This window comes from Megalops cyprinoides, chromosome 6 (assembly GCF_013368585.1).
Source record: "Megalops cyprinoides isolate fMegCyp1 chromosome 6, fMegCyp1.pri, whole genome shotgun sequence".
Taxonomy (NCBI): domain Eukaryota; kingdom Metazoa; phylum Chordata; class Actinopteri; order Elopiformes; family Megalopidae; genus Megalops; species Megalops cyprinoides.
The window spans coordinates 7,864,898-7,885,583 of NC_050588.1; the positions used below are offsets into that span (position 1 = coordinate 7,864,898).

A 20,686-nucleotide genomic window follows, 5' to 3' on the forward strand; every position below is an offset into this window, starting at 1 on the left:
GTGTTGTCGGGGTTAAACGCAGGCCACCCCCTGTGCCTCTTCACCCGAGCCGTGGGTCCCCTGCAAACACACACACACACACACGCAGATGCTCACAGACACACCTCCTCCACTCGGCAGCTGTTAAGGCCCTTGCAGGTTGCGTGCTTTATTCCCCGGGAGAGGGAAAAGTAACCCGCTGAAGTGGGAAAACACAGATGCTAAAGAATCTCAGTGGCTGTAAACCCGATATCCCAGCAGCCTCGCCGCAGTGCCTGCCTTCAGATAACGCTGTGGGGAATATCAGTTTTAAGGCCCTGTTTCGGGGACGGGGGTGCTTCCTGTGGCTGCCTTTTTATCCCCCCTCTCTGCGGTGAAATAGGCTGAGGAATTGTGAAGAGATGGGAGAAATGAACTGTGCAGGTGAAACCACCGCATGCTGCTAGTCTCTGACTCATACGGACCAATCAAAAGGCTTGGTTCACCGTGGCAAAATGCCAGCTGGTTCAAACGACATGATCACACTACCTGCTTTGGGGGTTCATCAGCTTCACACTGCTGTGATGCCGGTGCTTCAGAATAATGCGACGAAAAATGCCGTGAAACCACCACAAATGGGTATTTGTTTGCTGAATAAGCAAAAATGGTTGAGGCTTGTGCCCAAGGTCAGCTGTTGTTCAGAAGCATGGGTTTTGGTGACATGGGCCGTAAAGCCTTTTACTATTAGTTTGAGCCATTAAGCAGTGTCGTGTCACATCGTTATGCCATATACTGTCACACGCGCGCCATAGTCGGTTGTTTTGCTAGGCTTTGTCGCTGTTTGTCGCAGTGCTGGCGCCCCTGTGCAGAGACTCTGTGGGGCACTCATTGTGCCGCTCCTGGCGCACAGCTCCAAGATTGATGTTGCGTTGAGTTTATGGAGATGCAGCGCGGCTTATCACTCCTGATGAATTACTCTGCACAGGTGTATATTACAACACCGGAGCGGAGCGGCTTCTCCACCGCGCGCGCCTGTCTCCGTTAAGAACGGCGTGGAGAATTGAATCCCCACCTAGGACCCTTCTCTTGCTCGCTGTCTCCCTCCCTCTCTCCCTCCCTCCCTTCCTCTCTTTCTCTCTCCCTCCCTCTCTCTCTCCCTCTCTCTCCCTCTCTCTCCCTCTCTCTCCCTCTCTCTCCCTCTCTCTCTCTCTCTCTCTCTCTCTCTCCCTCTCTCTCCCTCTCTCTCCCTCTCTCTCTCTCTCACACACATGTCCTATTGATGTATGTGTTGCCAGTGCCTCCGCTGCCACACGCCCGTGCTGCCGTTCTCGCACATGTGAGCTGTGCACACTGTGAGCCCTCTTTTTCTTCTCTTTCTGTCCGCAGCTCTTTGCGAAACGCTGGGGTTCTCGGAGTGGCTGAATTTTTCCTGGATCTGAGCGGTGAACTCCAGAAGACTGAAGCCCAGACTCACGGTCTACCTTTCACGGAGGCCCAGCCGTGAGAGGACGGAGGAAGGCACCTGGCGAATCATGACGGCCGACAAGGATAAGGACAAGGAGAGGGACAGGGACCGGGACAGGGACAGGGACAAGCGGGACAAGGCGCGGGAGAGCGAGAGCTCGCGGCCCCGCCGCAGCTGCACGCTGGAGGGCGGCGCCAAGAACTACGCCGAGAGCGAGCACAGCGAGGACGAGGACAACGACGCGGCCAGCGCCACCACCGAGGAGTCCACCAAAAAGAGCAAGAAGAAGCTGCCCAAGAAGAAGTCCCGCTACGAGCGCACCGAGAATGGGGAGATCACCTCCTTCGTCACGGAGGACGACGTCGTTTACAGGCCTGGCGGTGAGTGAGGCATTCGTGCATGCACATACACTCACTCACTCACACACACTCACTCACTCACTCACACACACACACACACACACACACACACACACACACACTCTCACTCACTCACTCACATACATACATACATACATACATACATACATACATACATATTCACATGCACACACACACCTACAAATACATGTTTATCTATGGCAGTGGGGCAGTGCATTATGGGATAAGGTTATTATTTCCAGTCCCTTGAGGATTGAGTATTGAAATCGAAAGGCCCCAGTGAAAATCAGTTGTCATGTATTTTATAGTCGTGTTCCTCAGTAGTTATTTAGTTAGCCGTTAGGACGAGCCCAACCACCAAGACATGCCTATCATCAAGGTTTTTCAAAATGAGAATCCCCATCTCTCTTTGTGATCCCGCTAAGATGAGTGCCGTGCCTTTGTAAAAACACAGAGCCCAGAACGGAAAGAATCTGTAAACTCTGGCTCTGCGGCAGCTCGGGCCCCCTGTCTGTGTGTATGGGAAGCCCTATTGCGGCGTTTGGAAGGGGAGCAAGGAATGACTCAACAGTCTGCTTTCAATTAAGCCCAGAGATCCCCACGAAGGAGCTGTTAGCGCTGGGCGACCCGCTCTCTCCTGAGCTCCTGCTTTAAACTGGCACCGCGGTTCGCCTCGGCTTTCACGGGCTCTGAGAGAACTCGCTTTGCGTGGAGCCTTTAGGTGGGCGTTGAACTCCCATTTCCCCCCTTAAAATCAAGAGGTTCTCTCTAAGCGTAAGCCCACGGGTTCAGAAGGCCCAGCCGCACAGGAGTGAGTGGGTGGGTTGGGGGAGGGGGATGGTATATATCAGCAGGACATCTGCTGAAGTTACGAGCGGCCGAGCCGATTGCATCTTCATTACACATGCGGACAGAAGCGGAGAGGAAGCGTAACCTTTCCCAGAGCCGTAAACGTTCCCCCCCCCCTTTTCCCTCCGTCTTCATAAATTGGCTGTACGCTGGACGAGGGGGACATTAATGTCAACAAGCGAGCGGGAGGTGGAACTGCCCGCGCTGTCGGCCTAAATCACTGCCGCTGCGCTGTTCATTTTTCTACGAGGAGCTCAAAGGTCGAGAGGAAGCGCGGCCCCAACAGCCGGCTGTTTAATCTGGAGACGCCGAGGGGCGCCGCGTTCGCGAGGTCCTCGCCGCGCGTCACCGTTTGCAGGTGAAGCGTGTTTAAATCGGGGGAGGGAGAGGAGAAACAAAACGGTATCGCCTCTGTTTAATCCTCCCTGTCAGTCGCAGAGAGCCACTGAAGGAGCTGTCACAGAGCCAGAAGGGCCTGACAGCCTGACAATGCCTGTACTCACGGCTCCAGCGGTAACACCGCTTTCCTGTTCCGTCTCATTTAGCCTTGTGCCGAAAGTGCTGGTTATGACATTTTTTCCCGGCATTTAGAGGCCAGTGGGATGCCTGAAGTGAAGTAGTGCTAGGAGTGCTTGGCAGTCAGAATACTGATTCTTCAGGTGGAGTGACTGCAGGCTAATGATGTCACAGGGGACCTTTGTGATGTCACAGGTAACCTTTGTGATGTCAAGAGGGACCTCTGTCATCTCACAGGGTACTTGTGTGATGTCAGTGAACCAGAGAGGAGTATACATTGGTTCCATGTAGTTATTTTCCTTGCTCTTCCAAATTTATATCCACATACTCCAGTAATCCACTACTGCTGTTCTGAGGCTTGCAGTTTTATTGGCTTGCTTCCTAAAGAGCACAGATATGATGAGATTCATCAGTACCCTAGCTTTTCCTCATAATGGGCTAAGCAATTAGCAAATCAGTTTCAAGCAGTCAGAAACAAGATGGTGACAGTTCTTCCATTCCAGGGAAGTATGCGCATAGTGAATTACACAAAAAATTATAGTATCAATGGAGAGGTTGGCCTTTGAGGGTTCTTTTTGCATTTCAAGTAATCAGCTAATATCTCCAGTCCATGAAAATCCTTGAATATGCTTCTGGTTAGGAAAGTCATGGAAAGTGTTCATGTATCTTAAGGATATCATGGAAAATTACCCACGTTTAAACATTTTTTGTGCTTTTTCTCTTTTATAGTAAGTGAAATGCAGCCATCTTTTTAGCTTAATAGCTTGATATCATGTATTGTCAAGTCTAGCAGTTAGGGTGTGCTGATACTGTTAACACATTGGACTGCTTGCTGGGTTGTGCATTAAGTCTGCTACTTAATACTATTGGCCGGTATTCACTGGCAGGGGCATCTGCGAATGTCCGTCTGCAAGGTTTCTACAGACACAAATGTCCGCAGAAATGTTTTGAAAGTAATCCATCTCAAGAGTATTTCCCTGTGAAGTGTCCTCTTCAGAGTACCCAAAGTACCCCAATTACATGTGAATTTCATTACTAGAGGCTGTAAAAATCCTCCTTAAATCATACTTTTATCCTTAAAACGTTACTTAAAAGTCACCAAACAGGAAATCTGTTATGAGTGATAACTGTGATTAATACACATTGAGAACATTCTAGTAAACTACTCCCCCCATCCCACCCGAGACAAATGTACTTTTATCACCATGCATTAAACCTGAAACAGCTGTTTTGGACTACGTCGTCTTCACCTAACAGCATTCATAGACATGTCAAATGCTAAACATCAGATGTGTTTCTGCCAATAAGGCTGTGCGGGAAAACCATCAAGGCTGTTTTCAGTCTATATTAGGATGACCTTGTCAGGAAATGGATTACTTTGACATGTTGTTCAGCATGAATTATGTGCCATGTCAATCCGATTAACTTGTTCAGCGCTTCATTCGATGGAAACGTGAAAATCCATTAAAATAATTATTTCGCTTTTGCCCATATATCTGTCAGTTTGAATACATCATTCAAAATGAGTAAAGCGAGCGTTTTATGATAATGTGAGCCAATGGAAAGCCATCGCCTTCTGTACAGGGGCATTTCTAATCAATCTGGCTGAAATGCTGAGGCTTCTGTTTCAGTGCCTATGTGTCTTAAGTCAGTGCTTATTTGTTTGGTTAATTTTATCTGTTACTTCTGCTTTTTATTAACCTGGTATTTTCAAACTACTGAAAAGGTATGTGTGTATTATATGCAAATAGATTGAGAGCTCCTATCATGCAGCATCTAGCTTAGTACAGACATTAGCTAAATGCCAATTTGGCACACATTCTAATCTTTTATTACAGCTCGCTGTAGCTGTTGGTTGGTGTTCATGCGCAAAACACTGTTACACTGTCAGATAATTTCTAGTCTTATTTCTAGTGTAACTTCTTGAGAAAATGATCAGATCCATTTGAATTCACAGCCTAGCGTACGCAATACAATATGCAGTGCTCTAAAATAAATTTCCAATTCACTGGGTCCTTGCAGTTTGCCCTCATCTTTTTTTAAATGTTATTGAGCTGTAGTGTGAATATATTGTCTTGCTGGCATATCATTTTCATTGTTTCAGACCGAGCCTCAGCCCCAAACGCAGTTAATAGGCTTAACAGCCGCCCTGCCTATTAGAAGTGCTCTCAGTCCCTGTTCACAATACCCATGCTAAAGATGTTCTTTGCCGCAGTGTGCTATCAGACAGTCTGTACTTAAATGTGCTTTGATTGAAGCCATCAGATACCATCTCCTTTTTTCTTTCTTTTCTAATGGCAAATTGTTTCATGGTATGTGAATTGCAGCATTCTTTATTGTACTTGTGTAGTCAGAGCCCCAGTGCAATCAGATTTGATTTGGGTGGCTTAAGCAGGCACACAGCCTGGGTTGGATTATGCTCTGCTCAATGTTAAATCCTTTTATTTTTGTCTAGTGACACACAATATGTAAAACGGACCACCCAGAGAGAGCGAGAGAGAGAGAGAGAAAGATGGCAAGCCACGGCATCCCTTGAACTGCTTGTGTCATTAGGGTGCTCATGACAAATGTAGATGGCTTTCTAAAGATTACTGCAAAGAATATTGATACCTTGCTCGCAGATCGCCTCTCTAGCTGCTTAGCTGTTTATCCCCGAAAGATGTGGGCGATTTTCCGGGGCGGGCGGGGGGCACTTGGCCCGCATTGATTTGTGGGTAATAAAGGAAACGAAATGGCTACGGGAGCAGCTGTCTCAGAGGCAGCACCCCCCCACCCCCCCGGCATGCAGAGGGAGAGAGGGAAAGAACCAGCCCGTTTGCTGTGCGGGAAGGTCAAAGGGACGGGGGCCCAGGTGGCCCACGCGATCGATCTCTTCTTTGAACGCCGTCCTCTCGCCCCACCCGTCACCCCGACACCCCCCCCCCCCCTTCCCCACACGCCATCCGGAAGCCTCGTGGATATGCGCTCTGCAGAGTCGGCTTATGGATCTGGAGTGGAGATTATAAACAAATGCACAACTCCCCCGCCCCGTGGGGATCAATACAGCACACCCCAGCACTCATCACACCCCAGGGATCGCGTGGCGGAATAATACCCGACGCCTGCAAAGGGCCAGTGTCGGCGGGGGTATTTCTGCAGAGGAAAGCGGCTGCCGGTGGGATATTGGGAGGAAACGGCCCGGCCCTGGCACCGGGCCTGTTTCATTTTTAGGCGTGCGTGCATGTGTACGCCGATCTGGGGAAACGCACTGCCTGTCTCACCGTGGCGGGCCTGAGTAACCGGCAGTAGCGCTCACCCGGTGAGTGCAGTCAGGGATCCTTCCTGTTCTGTTTAAAAACAGTAGGGAAGGAAACCTTCCACTCCACAAATCTCTCCTCGGGGCGGAAGAGAAATGTCCAGTCAGGCTAGCTTGCCGTGTGTCCTCTGAGTCCTCCCTCGCTCTCTCTCTCTCCCTTCCTCTTCGTACAGCGCGCTCTCCTCCTCCTTTCAGCTAAGCGTGACAAAGCGAAGCGCGGCAGCGTCGGCCCTGTCGGCGGCGCGTGTGGGAACCCGCTTGTGTATTTTAGGCTGGCGTTTGGTGTTTTTTAGCGCGTGGCCGCTCCTGCGTCCTCCCGGGCCGTGTAATTTACTGGAGCCGGAGCCGGAGCCGCCCCGCCGAAAATCCTCCAGACGTCTCCCGCAGGGCGGCCTCCCCCGGTGCTCCCCCACGCGGCCTGTGGGCGTCTGGGCAGCTGTCGCCTAATTACGCCGCCGCCGCCCGCCCGCCGCTCCTGTCAGGCCCGGGAAGAGCCGCAGCAGCAGAGGAGCGCTGGCCGCCCGTTGCTGCCGTTCGCACGCTGGTTCAGCGAGCGGCCGCCGGTTCCGTCTGCGCTGCGGCTTCAGCGGGAAGCGCCTCCCTGTGTCACCGCACCTGTTCCGTCTCTTGTGGCAGAGTGTTTTGGCTTTGTTTACAGAGACCTTTGTTGTGACAGACCGGTTCAAAGCCTGGTCATGAGCCTGGGGAATCAGCCCATCTAAAGAATTAACATCGCGCTACTCTGTTCTGCTAGATACAGAGGAAAATCTTCTCCGCCTGGCCAGGAAAGGGGACTGCCCACACAGCTGTAAGCATTCGCACTCAAGGACAGCTCATCCAGTTTAAATAGTCTTTGCATTTTTAATATAGCAAGACTCCCGGCATGAGGGATAGGAACCCTCTCAAGTTCACCAAACTCTCAAATATAGACTGAAAAGCACTTTTCTGTGTTTTGAGGAACGAAACGGGATGTGTGTGCTGCTCTGTTAGCTGACCCCAGGTCAGTGCCCAGAGGAGCTGGCACCAAAGCAGCCCTCGCTGGCGAGGGGGGAAGCATCCAGCCGCTGGCAGCATGCGGCGGCCTGGCGTCCCTGACGGGGCCGGAATGGGTTATTAAGCTTTGGACGGCGGCAGCTTCATTAGCAGGAGTGGCGCGTTCGCGCGCGGATGAGCTGCTCAGCCTGCGGCCCGGGCGGGAAGCAGGCCGCCGGCGAGGAGGTGTCGGGCCCTGTCTTTATAAACATACACAGAGCCTCCTCTCTGGAGCGTCTGAGAGGAGCGCGAAAGGGAGATCGTCCCGGTGGGCGTCCTCGCCGACGCGTTCCTTTCACTGTGAGGGCTCAAAGCGACTATTTACCTGCAGCTCGGAGCCGCGAGAATCCACTTCAAAAAAAGAACACAGAGCGGTGTGGCTGACATGACCACAGACAGACCTCCAAACAGTGGGCCAGTAACCGGTATTATCTATCGAAGCTGTCCCTGTAACTCAGCCCTCCTTCGTCAACTGTGATGTGGCCGCAACCCAGATTCCTCTCCTGGATGCTTTGGCGCGGCCAGAATTTTAACACTGGGAAGAGAAGTGCCAAATAAGCAATGGCAAATAATATTCCCCTTCAGACACTTTCTAATGATGTAAGAGGTACCTGGGGTTGTCGGTGTTGTGGGCGGTTGTATTTACCGAAGCGTGCAATGCCCACATCACAGCAGAAATGAGAAGCCCGCGCAGTGAGCAGTGGGACCTGCGTCAGCGCAGAGCGGTTTGGGTTGTGTAACGCCTCTTAAGGAGCACCGAGAGGTGTATCCACCTGAGGAGGTGTGTGATTCATTTACACGCAGCCCACGCTGTCTGGGCCCTCGGCTGTCGCTCGGCTAAAGATACAGCTCCTGCAGCGTCTAGTTCATTCTTTGAGTATATCTCGCCGTTTGGTGGGAGGCACACTGCTTGTGAGCAATTTGTTACCCACACCTCTGTCGCGGAGAATGATCTGGTGGTATATTATTCGAAAGAGCGTCGGAAGTGACGATAGTCCCCACGACGCTTTTTGGTAACTCTCATTCAGAGGTGCAGGAGGCCCCAGGTTAATTAAAATGTGTCTGAAAATAGGGTAGTTAGCTAGCTAACCTAGGCAATATTCCTAGTGCTACATCCGCCGTCCTTTTGAATTGACTCTATTATCAAGACCTGAGGTGTCACCGCTGTAAACGTATGCCGGCCCGCTTACAGACAGTTTCATGTTCAGTCAAACATCCCTTCATTAAGCAGTCACTGCAGGCTAGTAAAAACATGATCTTTCTGCTCTCAACTTCTCCACTAAACGTCACTTAGAGCGGTGGATGGAACCACATTTATGTGTGGGGGTAGTGAGGGCAGCAGCCTAAGATGCTGTTTTTTAGTGGTTTGACCACAAAGTGAGGGTCAGTAGGATGTAACGAGTCGTGGAGCTGTGTTGATCGATAGTGCATCATTCTGAAACGCTCCTGAGAGGACGCTCTGTGGTGCAGCTCTCATCACCACCGTGCTTCTGCTCAGAGGTTTGTGTGAGCCGTTACTCTGTTCCTGAGGGGTTTAGTGTGAGTGTATATAGACTCGGCCTGTCTCAGAGGAGGGCTTTTCCTCAGCAGAAGCTGGTAAAAAATCAGAGTTGTCAAGTTTTCATATCCTCCATGACATCACAACCCTTTTAAGTTAATCACCATCGCTGTCATAAATAACTGCGGGAGCTTAATACTTGGAAGTGAGAACGTTTCGAAAGAGCGTTCATTACACCAGTGTTAAATGGTAAAACTTTCAGTGCTCTCAGTCATGTTGAGCTGCAGAATACAGCTGTGTGTTGAATTGGCTGTTCCAGTCTGGAAGGTTAATCGCCCATTGTTCCCATCCGAATAATAAAATTCATGTTGCCCACCCACCAATAAATCACCTCGTATCGAATATTGCCGTTCTTGCAAGGTGTTGTGATTCATGGTGAATCTTGTTTGGCGTCCTGTTGGAGCACAGGGCTTGTTGTGTGCGTGCATTCGTGCTTGTCCGCTCGTCATGGTTACCCACCCAGAGCAGCGTGAGAGCCCGCTTCGCCAGTCGCATGTGGTTTGGCCACACAGAGTCATCAGCGTGACGTCATTGACCCTGCTGGTGGAGCGTCTGGGGCAAGGAGAGCGGCTCTGTTCAGTTTCAGTTAAATTAAAGAAAAATGAATGGTCTCCCAAGACAATATGTGGTAGCACAGGAATCTCAGACTCTTTTGTTTTTAAGGATGAGGGTGAATTTTTTGGCTGAGGCTTTCCCTGGCATGTCTCTGAAGCTAGCAGTGCTAATTAGATGAAAGGGGGCCACTTGCACGACCCAAAGCTCAGAGATGTTGGGTCGACCACAAGCACACCTGTTGCGAAACCCAAAAGTTGCCTGACAGGTTGCTACACCAGGTCAAAATGCTTCCCTGTCAGGGGCTGTGCGGCCTGAACACCGTGCCAGCACCCGCCGCCTCCCAGCCTTTCAATTACCACATTCCTCTCCCTGTTTAATAACAAAACCTGCCTCCTAGGGTGCAGAGAGTGGCCCCTTGGACAATGATAGTCTGCTGAAGGGGGCGCCTCCATAGGTTTACCTCACCCGGCTCTTGTAATGCGGGTTTATTCAGAGAAGCGAGGAGTGACACCATGTTAGGTGGTAGTAGTGGGGAGGCGATTGGGTTTCGGGGAGGGGGGAGGAGGGGGGCTGATGAAGCATCCTCATCATTTTAAAAAGCCCCAGTCTTTGGCCTGGTGCAAGATTTCGACCTGGGGGCAAGTCTGGGGAAGAGGCCAGTCTCCCCTCCCTCAATCCCCAGTGCAACTCTGCCCCTGCGTATCTCAGTAATCTCCCTCTGGGTGAGCTCAAGGCGTTGAAGAGGAGCACTTGCGTCTCAAAATGACTGTAGCTTTGAACACTGCAAGTTTTTAGGCACATGAAGTATGCGCCCCACGTTTTACGTTTCCACAGTCAAGCGATGTGGCAATCCGCTGTGTGCTCTGTGCTCTGTTTTCAGTTAATTTTAATTGAATCTTAAATTTCACCGGCTCCCCTTGAAGTGTTTTTTTGGATGGCTTGGATTTACATATCTTTGGAATGTTATGAAAATGTTTGATAATCCTAGCTGTGGGATAATAAAGTCCTGGAGAACAGCTGTGTTCAAGCCTTGCACACAGTACAGTTCCAGCGCTGCTTTAGCTTTAATAATAGCCATTATGAATTTGGTTTTTCAGTGGCAATCCTCCATTGTGCGCTCACTCCACTGTGGTGTGCTGCTGCAGTTGTAGTTGCTGCAGTTGTGTCGCAGGATCGCATTCTCCTCAGTGTCCCCGTATGAATGCAGATGTTGTCACGGTGAGCCAGACACGAGTGCCTCTGACCCCCCGTTAACATCACAGCGCTGTGTAACATTGCTGCCATGTCCAGCAGCAGTGACACATACTGCAACCCCCTGATTTCGAAATCCGAGCAGCACGCAAGCCCCGACCCCAGCGTTTCTGCAGACTCAGATCCCTGCAGACTTCTACGGTTTGACAGTTACACTCACAGTACACTTGGCTAAGATTTTCAACAATAGCACTTTGTTCAACACCAGAACTCAGCTAAGGTGCAAATGATCCAAACAATACACTGTTTAAATTTAAAATCTGAAATGTTAGAATCTGCCTCAGTTTTTTTTTCTTTTTTTTTTTTTTGCACCAGTGTGTAACACTGTAGATAAAGGAGGGGCTGTATGTGAAAGGGATTTCTTTTTCTAATTTTCTGTTATGTGGCTGATTCTCTCTAAAGCCTTTTTTCCCTCTTCTTTGAGAGAACCCAGACCACTCTGAAATGAATGTACTGGCAGGGTTAAGGGACACTAAGCCTCAATTCCCCGTGGCAAATCCCCCCTCCGAAGTTGAATTGACTGTCTGAAACATGTCATCTCGTTTCATTCAGCTTTGTCTCCTTTGTCTCTTCACCACCCCCCCCCCCCCCCCCCCGACACAACGCACGCCGTGCCCCCGTAGGTCAGACAGCGCGGTGATGGATGTTTTCACTTATTTTATCTTTTAAATGACTTCCAGCGCTGGGGCGGAGAGGCGGGTGCCGGATGCCGCAGGCCCGGACCTGGGCAGGGAGTGTGCCAAACCACGGGCACAAGAAAAGGGGGGGGGGAAGAATGAAAAGAAAGGGGAATGAGCCCCTCATTCAAATCGCGGCAGATAACAAGCCCACCGCGTGTCTGAAGATGATTCCTACAAAACCGATTTGGGGGTGTTTTAGGGGCTTTGCAGGCGGCGTGTGCAGTGCTAACCCTGTTTAAATCTCCATTGTGCCGGCTGCCTAGCGGCGGTAAGCGGAGCGACGTCGACGCCCGCGACAAAAAGCCAGCGGAATAAACAGCGGCGAATTATGCGGTGGCTGAACGGCGCATCCTGTCTCTGACGGCGGCGGCTTTTAAGCGCCAGACGGAAGGAAACGAGGGTTTGACCTGAAACGTAGAACGTTCTGGAGCCGCTTTGAGATGAGATAGTCAAGGATGATGTTAACCTGGATCTGGCGCTGGCTGGCAGTTTGCCTGGTCGAGTTTGAAACCGGCATTTGTCGCGCCTTGCGGCTTCAGGTTTCACGTTGGCCGTTGCGTCACAGTCTCAGTCTGAGAGGAGAGGCGTTTTTACCTCCGTATCGCTCTCGGTTTGAATCACGTCTGCCCTGACTCGGCTGAGGTTCTCACAGCTGCGCTGAGACAGCCGATAGCTCAGCTACCTGTAACTGAGTGTCTAACCACAGCATCCTTCACGGGTAACTGTAAATGCTGATTAGTCTTACACTGTCTGTCCTTTTGAAGATCTGGGTTGTAGATTTCTTAACTGGTGAAATTTACAAACCCGTTTATCAGAGTTAGCAGCTTGCCATAGACTTCAGATGGTCCTCGGGTGCCTTACTGGATTGAGCAGTCTTCATTCGTATCCAACAAATGTTTTGCTCAAGTTTTGTGCTCACTGAGCCTTGCTCAGCCTTCATGCTGAGCTGCGGGGTTTTGCTTCACACACCTTGGCGTTCCTCAGTTCCAGATTCTAGTTTGCTTGTAGAATTAGGAAACTTGGTGCAGGTCCATTTCTCAACACATAGGCCGCAAACTAGAAGGCAGCGAAGGGCCACCGTTGAGATTATAACGGGGCACTGAAAGGTTAGGCAAGGAGAACCAAGGTGCATAGCCTCAGTGCATCACTCACTGTCGAAACAAAATGGTCCTGTGTTATTCCTGTAATGCATAAATTTAGTTTTAAATCATCTTTTTTTTCCTCACGCATGCACAATGACAAAATTTAGTGACATTAACATTCTGTATTGTAAAATTTCATAATGTGAACAAAACTTTTTTATGACAAAGTCAGTATCACTGTAACATCCTGTGGTTAAATGATATTTGTGTGGAACTCCCAGCAAACTGCTGATGGTAAGAAGTCTTGGCACAGCGAGAAGGATGAGAAGCAGGGGGTTGGGGATATTATTGCATGTGTGCCATATTGTATTGAAATATAATCTTCCTGGAGCTGTCTTTCCAGTGTTGACAGCCCTTGTCAGGCTCCTGAGGCTTAACCTGTCATCCGTGTCAACAGCAATACCAGAGTAAAGGTCAATGAGTCAAAATCTGGCTTCTGATCAGGGTGTATGAAAATTATAAATATGATAATGTAATGTGTACCACAACAATGTAATCGATTCTGATTATTCAAACGATGTGACATCGTGCTTTAAATTGAGGAATTTTTAAACGATAAGGGACTGTTGGTGTCGTATTGCGTTAACGTGGAAACCGAATTGCACGGTCCCTGGATTGGAGAAAGTGCCCCCTGCCCCACATCGTCTCATTTTAACGTCTTTTAAGTCCATCAAAACACAGAAACGCTCTTCATGGAGCACATAAGTTTGAAACGTATAATGTGACAGTTGATTTTTTGATGCTGGCAACCGTGGATAGGAAAAACATCACAAATGGATGTGTCCTCAGCTCGGAGTCAGAATATATGAAAGTCCTGATCTTTAGCGTGACCGCTCAAAGCTCTAAAATCAAATTCATTAAAACACGGAGGCATAATCAAATTGAATGTATTTGCCAGTGTTCAGGAAGTTGAACAGTCATTTCCAAATGGAAGTGGAATATTTATATATTTTAAAAGCCCTCTTGCATGACATATGTATAGTCTAATCTGACCAGGACAAAAGTGGCCTTGTCCCTGTTACACAAGTATGAATGATATTTTTGAAGTTACGCCAGGATTAACTTTGACACCACAAGAACTGGCAGAAGTTTCAAAAATTTTTACACGCTGTGCTATCTTACAGATTTTTAACATCACCATTTAAACAGTACTCGTTGGCCGGGTTTTACAGCGCTGGTGACTTGTTAAACTGAACAGACTCACAGTGTGTAGGCTAAAGGGGACCCGGCCATTCAGACTGCCCCTCATCAATCACTGAACATGCAGTCCAGGAAGTAGAAGCGTATGTTCTGCGAACAGCAGAGGGTATTGTTCGGTTTATTAGGTTATTTAAAACGAAATGAAATTATTCAAAGCCCCTTTACAGTGTCTCTGTGTGGCAGCATGCACAAAAGCTCCCTTTATGTTATTGGTATTTAGCATGGGTGTATTGTTTGTGCCTTGTGTGTTTTTTTTAGATGCAGTATTTGAACAGTGCAATGTCATTGAATCTTTTTTTATTTTTTTATTTTTTTCCAAAAAATAGTCATGATTACTTCTGAAATGCGGCAGAATGGGTCCACTTAAGAGAACCACAGAGGAAGCATCTGACCCATGCCTGCAGGGAACAGCACACACACATACATACATATGCACACATACACATACATACATACATATGCACACATACACATACATACATACATATGCACACATACACATACATACCAGTGCTATCTAAGGCACTAAGACTTTTTTTTTTTTTTTTTAAAAGCCACATGTTGACAGGGCAGGTGTCAATGTGCCCATAACGCTTAATGCAAATAACAGTCGGGAACACCTCTCCACCTGGAAAACCAGCTCTCCCAGTTAAAAATAGAGCCGTCTTCCAGCGGGAGGGGAAATCTGAGTCCGGGTCACGGAGCGAGCGTGGAGATGATTGCAGCTTAAGAGCACTTCTGCAGCCCCACAGGGAAATTATCCCTTTGTTTCCTGTTCTGCAGCTTACCAGTGTAGCTGGCAGGGCAGGGTTTAGCGGGGGGGGGAACTGCGCGCGTATGTCAATGTGTGTGTTTGTGCATGCAGCCTGCCTCCTCCGGTCAGCCTGGCAGAGGCGCCCGTCTGCTTTTGTCCTCTGCAGCGTGAATGTTTTTGTTAAGGAGATGAGGGGTCGTGACCCGGCCATACCAGCAGTCACATTCGATTTACCGGCGCGGCCGACCTGACCCGGCTGCGCTCGGCCGCGGTCTGCAGCCGGGATGGGGCAACCGCGGCGAAAGGTTACGCGGTTTGGAAACCACAACAATGGGGGGGGGGCTTAATCTACTCTGATCAGCAGACTGATTCACGCTGCATTACATATCCAGGTTATTATGCCGAGTTTATTTTCCCTTTGTGCAAACCACACACCTTCAGATACGTGCAAATGAGCAGCAAATGTGTTAATATGTTCACTACCAAATATGTGCATGTGAACAGTAACCCTTGCTGCCCTGTTTGGTGAGAGGTAAGAGACTCGGTTTACATTACAGCATGAGGACTCAGGGGCCCTACGCAGCACATGCTGTATTGCATTTGATGGGAAGCAAATATGAAGAGGCGCAAAGTTAGCGCCCCTTTCCCCCTGTGTTTGTCAGGTAACCGTGGTTTGAAACCCATCCGCTGTGTTGCCTAAAGCTCCCTGTTCTCTCTCTCTCTTTCAGACTGCGTGTACATCGAGAGCCGCCGGCCCAACACTCCCTACTTCATCTGTAGCATTCAGGATTTTAAACTGGTGAGTAACCTTTCTCCCTTCACCCCCCCCCCCCCCCCACCTCCCCCCGGAATGGAGCTCCTCTATCAGGGCCGCGCTTATCGCAGGGCCCGGCGATTATTTTTCTAACTCGTACGAAAGCGAGATCAAACGTCGCTTTGATGTGGGCTAATTTACTGCTTTCTTGTGCTTGCAAAAGTGGAGATGCATTCTGCAGTTGTGCTTATTCCTCTGAAGAAAGGTAGAACCCCCCCCCCCCAACTCCACCCCCCACTCACACCATTAAAGGCAACAAACAGAACAGGGAACCAAAGGGCTGTTTAAATGTTTTTTTGGGTGGGGTGGGGGGGACTTCCTTTCAGCCTACCCTTCGGTTATTGTGCTCCTCACTGAGTGTGTTTAACCCCTCCCCTCGGTGCACCCTGAACTCCGTCAGCAGTCCCTCCATGTCAGCTAGTCTCTGCTGGTGGAGGCTGTTTAACAGCAAGCCAGGAGCCGCTTTGGAATGGGCTGGAGAGCTGGAAGGGCTCTAGTGCCATAGAGGTGAATGGGAGGCAATCAGCCAGCAATCAGTTCTGACTTATGATGTGAATGATACTAAAAGGCCTTTGTTGGGGGGTGGCCAAATAATTCAACTCTGAACCACCAGCACACATGCAGATTATGTCAAACGGGCGACCGCTGTAAAGTGCGGCGTAAAGGAGTCTTTTGTTGTTGTCACCTGTGGCCCGGGTGATCACACAGAGTGATTGATTTACACAGAAATGACCCGTGGGGGTACGATAACAGCACCAGAGATAATGGAGTGTAATCCAAATATTATTGTAATCAGTTCAGTTTCTGTGCCTGCTGGCCAATGGATGTTACTGCCGCGATAAGTCTCCCAGCGTGATTCATTTTGCCAGACATGCAGGGAGAAGGCAAAGGCGCTGAAATAAGGTTCCGATTGGCGCGTTTGCTGATCGATTTGCAGAATGATGGACAGACACTCCTCTAAAGCTAGGCATTTCCCTCTGCTCCCCTCACTTACCATCATCTATAACAGCCTGTATTGTTTAAGAGGCCGGTCAGAATTTCTGTGAAGGACTGGCATATGGATGTGCTCAAGTGAGTCAAATTTTTGTCGTCTCCTTACGGTCTGATTGATTCAAAACACGACTGATATTTACTGCGTGGCCTACTCTGATCACATGCTCCATGCAAAGTGCACGAATAGTGTATGTTTTCCTTTTATTTACACACAGGTGAATTGCTAATCTTCTGGTCACCCAGATCAGTCTGCCAGCTGGCTGTCTGGGCTCTGTGCACGTGTTTCCTGTGCAGGTGTGAATGTTGAAAGATTTATGTCGTTGCTCATATACCCAGAATTCAGACAGCTAATACCAGTACTTACTGTTGAATGCGTGGAAATGTTTTATTCATCAAATTATGGATAATGAACAAGTGGCGTGTTCCTTTTTATGCGCAGTGCTGATGTGATAAGTGCCTCATGGTTGAAAAAAGGGCCATTTTGTCTGTTGTGCACTTGGCGGTATAAAAAATCCTATTTGGTATAACAAAAATGAGCATTGGTACCCCACTGCTAGATGTTCTTTTTTGTGTTAGCTTTTGTATTGCGCCTACTTGAACATGCGACTTGGCGGCTGTAAACACATTAAAGTTCATTAATGACTGCTGGTGTTGCCTGTGGCTCCAGAGGTCCTGCAAATGGACTTGTTTTTGTTGATGAAAAGTCGCTGGAGTTGGGGCCAGAGAGGAGCCCGAGCCCTGTGAGCAGAAATGCCATCTGCAAGATGGTGCTGCACTGAATCTCACCCAGAAAGAGATAACAGCGTAGGACCAAATGTGTACACAGGATGTGAAAATCATCAATCTGCACATTGGCGCGAGAGTGACCGAGGATCTGTGGCGCGGTGGAGGGGGGGCTGTGAAAATGCAGAGCCCATTAAAGGTGTTGCTGTGAGGTCACCAGAGGAGCCGTGGTGCTGCAGAAAGGAAGGGTGGGGGTGGGGGTGGGGGGGCAGAGAGGGGGGACTGAGACGGGCCGGCAGGGTCGGGACACACCACGCCATGCCATGCCGGGGGCCTTAATCGGATTTCTCCCAATGAACGCTCAGTGTGGCAGCAAGCTCCTCTCGCCCATAATAACACATAGACCGTTGGTGTGCTAATCCGCCAGTTGATTAAGCGCGGTCTTAAGAGGTCTCAGTCTCCACCTGCGGGCGATCGTCCCAGGAGGAGGAGGACTACAGATCCATTAGAGGCGCTGTCTTATTTTAATCGTTTATCCATCTGTGGTTAACGAGCAGCCGCGCGTGTCGCTGGAGCGGCGGACTGGACGCGGCCGTCGGCAAGGTGAGCAGGCCGGGCAGCGGCAGCCCTGTCCGTCTCTCTCCTCCTCTCTCCCTGTCGGCTCTCATCCTCTCGTTTTGTGATCATCGGGAGGCGTAGGAGATGCTCCCGCTCCTGGCGGAAGCACGGGACGTGTTTGCACAGGCTGTCTGGAGACATCAGCAGAGCAGAGGCCCCCTCGCTGACCTCTGACCCCTCCCTCCCGCCGCCTGTCACACCCAGCTGCTGTAATTAGAGCTCGTCCGTCTGTCCGCAGCGAGCGGAACAATATGGCTGGCACACTGTTTCACACAGGGGGCCGCCTTTTTCCTCACATATCAACCCCCCTCACTATTCGAACGCATGTGGAGGCTTACAGATAGGAGGAGCGAAATTGTTTGTGGAGGAAGTCGCCTGTCCAGCTGTCACTGTCTGAGGCCACGCTCCCAGGAACAGCCCTGTCGTTTGGCTCTCCGAAGCCTCCGGCAGTTTAAGTTGAAGGCGTTATCTGCTCTTGGTACCCCCCCCCCCCCCCCCCCCATGCCCCCAAACCCTTTTTTCCCCCCCCATTTTTGTAAACGACCCCACAGCCGGTTAATTAGCGGCGGCGCGCGGGGACGTGCCCCGTTCCGCCGCCGGTGCCCCGCGTGGGCTCGGCTCGCGGCCGTCAGTCATCTCAGCGGGCAGCGGTCCCCGCAGCGCCATTACCGCCGGGCACTGATTGAGAGGCTGCTTTTCACTGCTCCTCGCCCCGCCCCCGGGCCTCGTTCCCTAATGAAGAATGAGGGAGTGCGTTTGCATCACTGCGGCTGAGCGCTCGTCTGGCGCGTCTCCGTGACGGGGGGAACCGCAGTCCTCCCGGCCCAGAGGAGCGCCCCCCGTCAGACCCGTCCCGCGGTGGAGCTGCGTCTCAGAGCGTCAGTGTACCCCCCCCAAACAAAACCAGACTGTTAAAATCGGTTATCAACCCTCTCCTGCAGGGTCAAATTAGCTGCAGAGAAACACACAGGCTGAGAGGCTGCATGCAGACATCGATACAGGGTAAAAGGAAATCATGTATAAATGGATTTAATGAGCATGTTACCCCTCCCCCCAGGTTTTTTTTTTTTTTTTTTTAGAGCTGTGTAGCACCAAGAAATTTCCTTCTGAGGAAATTTCTGCGTCTGTGACTGTTGTTACCATGGTTGTGCACCCGTGTTCCTCCGGACCTGGAGGTGATGGCGCTGACGGGTGTCGATGAGCCTCTCGTCGGCGCGTGAAGCTAGCCGAGCCAGCTCGGGGCGGGTTCTCTGTAAGCGCTGCAGCAGCCTCCCTGGGCAGGCGCTGGGTATCGATCCCGCGCAGGGCCTGCCTCCATTAAGATTCTGGCGGCAGCCCATAACGTGCGTTTGATATTCGTTAAACAGGATTTATGCGCTCACTTGTGTGTGTTGTTTATTGCGGTTTGTGTTGTCTGATCCCTGAGATGGGGAAGCCAGCGTTGAGCCGCCCAGCTTTACCGCGGGGTTATTGTCGTGGGAGTTGGTGTGCTGCTTCACAGCTTAGTCGCCGGCCGCCTGTTATTGGAGCTCCCCGCAGTGAGGGGGAGGGAGTTCTGGCTGGGGCGCTCGGCTAGGGGCAGCGGCAACCAAAAAAAAAAATATAATGCCATGCTCTGACCGAATCTCGCACCTGCCACCCTGTCTGCTCCGGTTCAGCCTCGTCCGGTCAGGAGCCAGCACGTTGCCATGGCAGTGGCCTCCTACCCCACCCCTGGTACACACACACACGCCCATGCGCACACACACACACACACACATTAACACCACGTACACTTACGGAAATGTGCACGTTGAAATCCAAAATGCACATACGTTCATGGCATGTACACCTGCGCGGGCGCACACACGTACGCGCAAACACACACACACACACACACACGCCTCCCCCCCCTCGTGGCTAAACTAATTTGCAGATATTGGCCACCTCAGCTGCGGAACAGCTCTCCCTCTAATGGAGTGATTGCAGTTTCCCCCCTGGGGCTCCAGCAGAGAGAGAAAAACACCCTGCTCTTCCTGGGATTTTAGCACTTATGGACATTTAATTAGATGTGATGTACAATACAATTATCTGTAAGGATTCACAACTCCGCATGTTGGACCAAAAAAAAAAAGAATTATGAAAGGGAAGAAGGAGGCTTTTTATTTTCCCATTCACAACTGCAATTTCACAAATGGGGAAGAAAAGGTTTAAAGGTGGGAATGGGGTTGATTGGTGTGATAAATTCAGATGCTTGCTTTTACTTAAAAATGGATGAAACAATAGGATGAATTGGCAGGATGAGCCGTAATATCAGATCTCCAATCTTCTTTAAGACCCCCCACCACTGGAACCACCCTCCCCCCCCATACCCAACTGTCTGTTTTCAACATTCAGTTTCCCGAATCTGCAGGAGGCATTCTGGAACAGGAGAGGGCACATGTCTAATGACTACACAAGCCCTATAGCTAATACCCTAATCTCATCATCTTTGTTTTTCTCTGTGCGTGGGCTGGAATAAAAGGTGAAGTCGAAGTCTAATTTGAATCGGAGCGATTAAGAGGAAGAGACAAAGCGTTGCGTAGACTGCAGTGAGTTCTGTTGTCTTTTTTCGTTATTGTTATTGTTTCGTGTTTGTTTGGAACGAGGCGGCCTGGTTGGCGTTTGCGCAGACACCGCTGACACCGCTCGCTCTCGCTGTTTGCAGGCTGATTTAATAAGACCGCAGCCAGGCTGCCTGCTGCAGCCTAAAGGCATTGGCCCTCGCTCGTCGCGTAGCGTGCTAACGCTAACGCGTCCGCCCTCACGCCCAGCCCTGTGTCGCGCTCCCGCTGCGCGTTTGATTGGTTATCACGCGCCGACTAATGACACAGGCCCTTAATTGATTTCAGAAAAATAAAGAGCAGTATGATAAAGATGCGAAC

General features: G+C 50.2%; 1 protein-coding gene across 5 annotated transcripts in view; it reads left to right on the forward strand.

Annotated features, from left to right (window-relative positions):
• Nucleotides 1–20,686, forward strand: part of LOC118778720 (arginine-glutamic acid dipeptide repeats protein-like) — a 173,814-nt gene that overhangs the window by 75,956 nt on the left and 77,172 nt on the right. For all 5 annotated transcript variants that reach the window (XM_036530365.1, XM_036530364.1, XM_036530366.1 and 2 more), the window contains exons 2-3: nucleotides 1,345–1,803; nucleotides 15,364–15,434. In XM_036530365.1, the coding sequence (XP_036386258.1) occupies nucleotides 1,491–1,803; nucleotides 15,364–15,434 (384 nt within the window). In that variant the 5' untranslated portion in view covers nucleotides 1,345–1,490. The remainder of the gene's footprint in view (nucleotides 1–1,344; nucleotides 1,804–15,363; nucleotides 15,435–20,686) is intronic.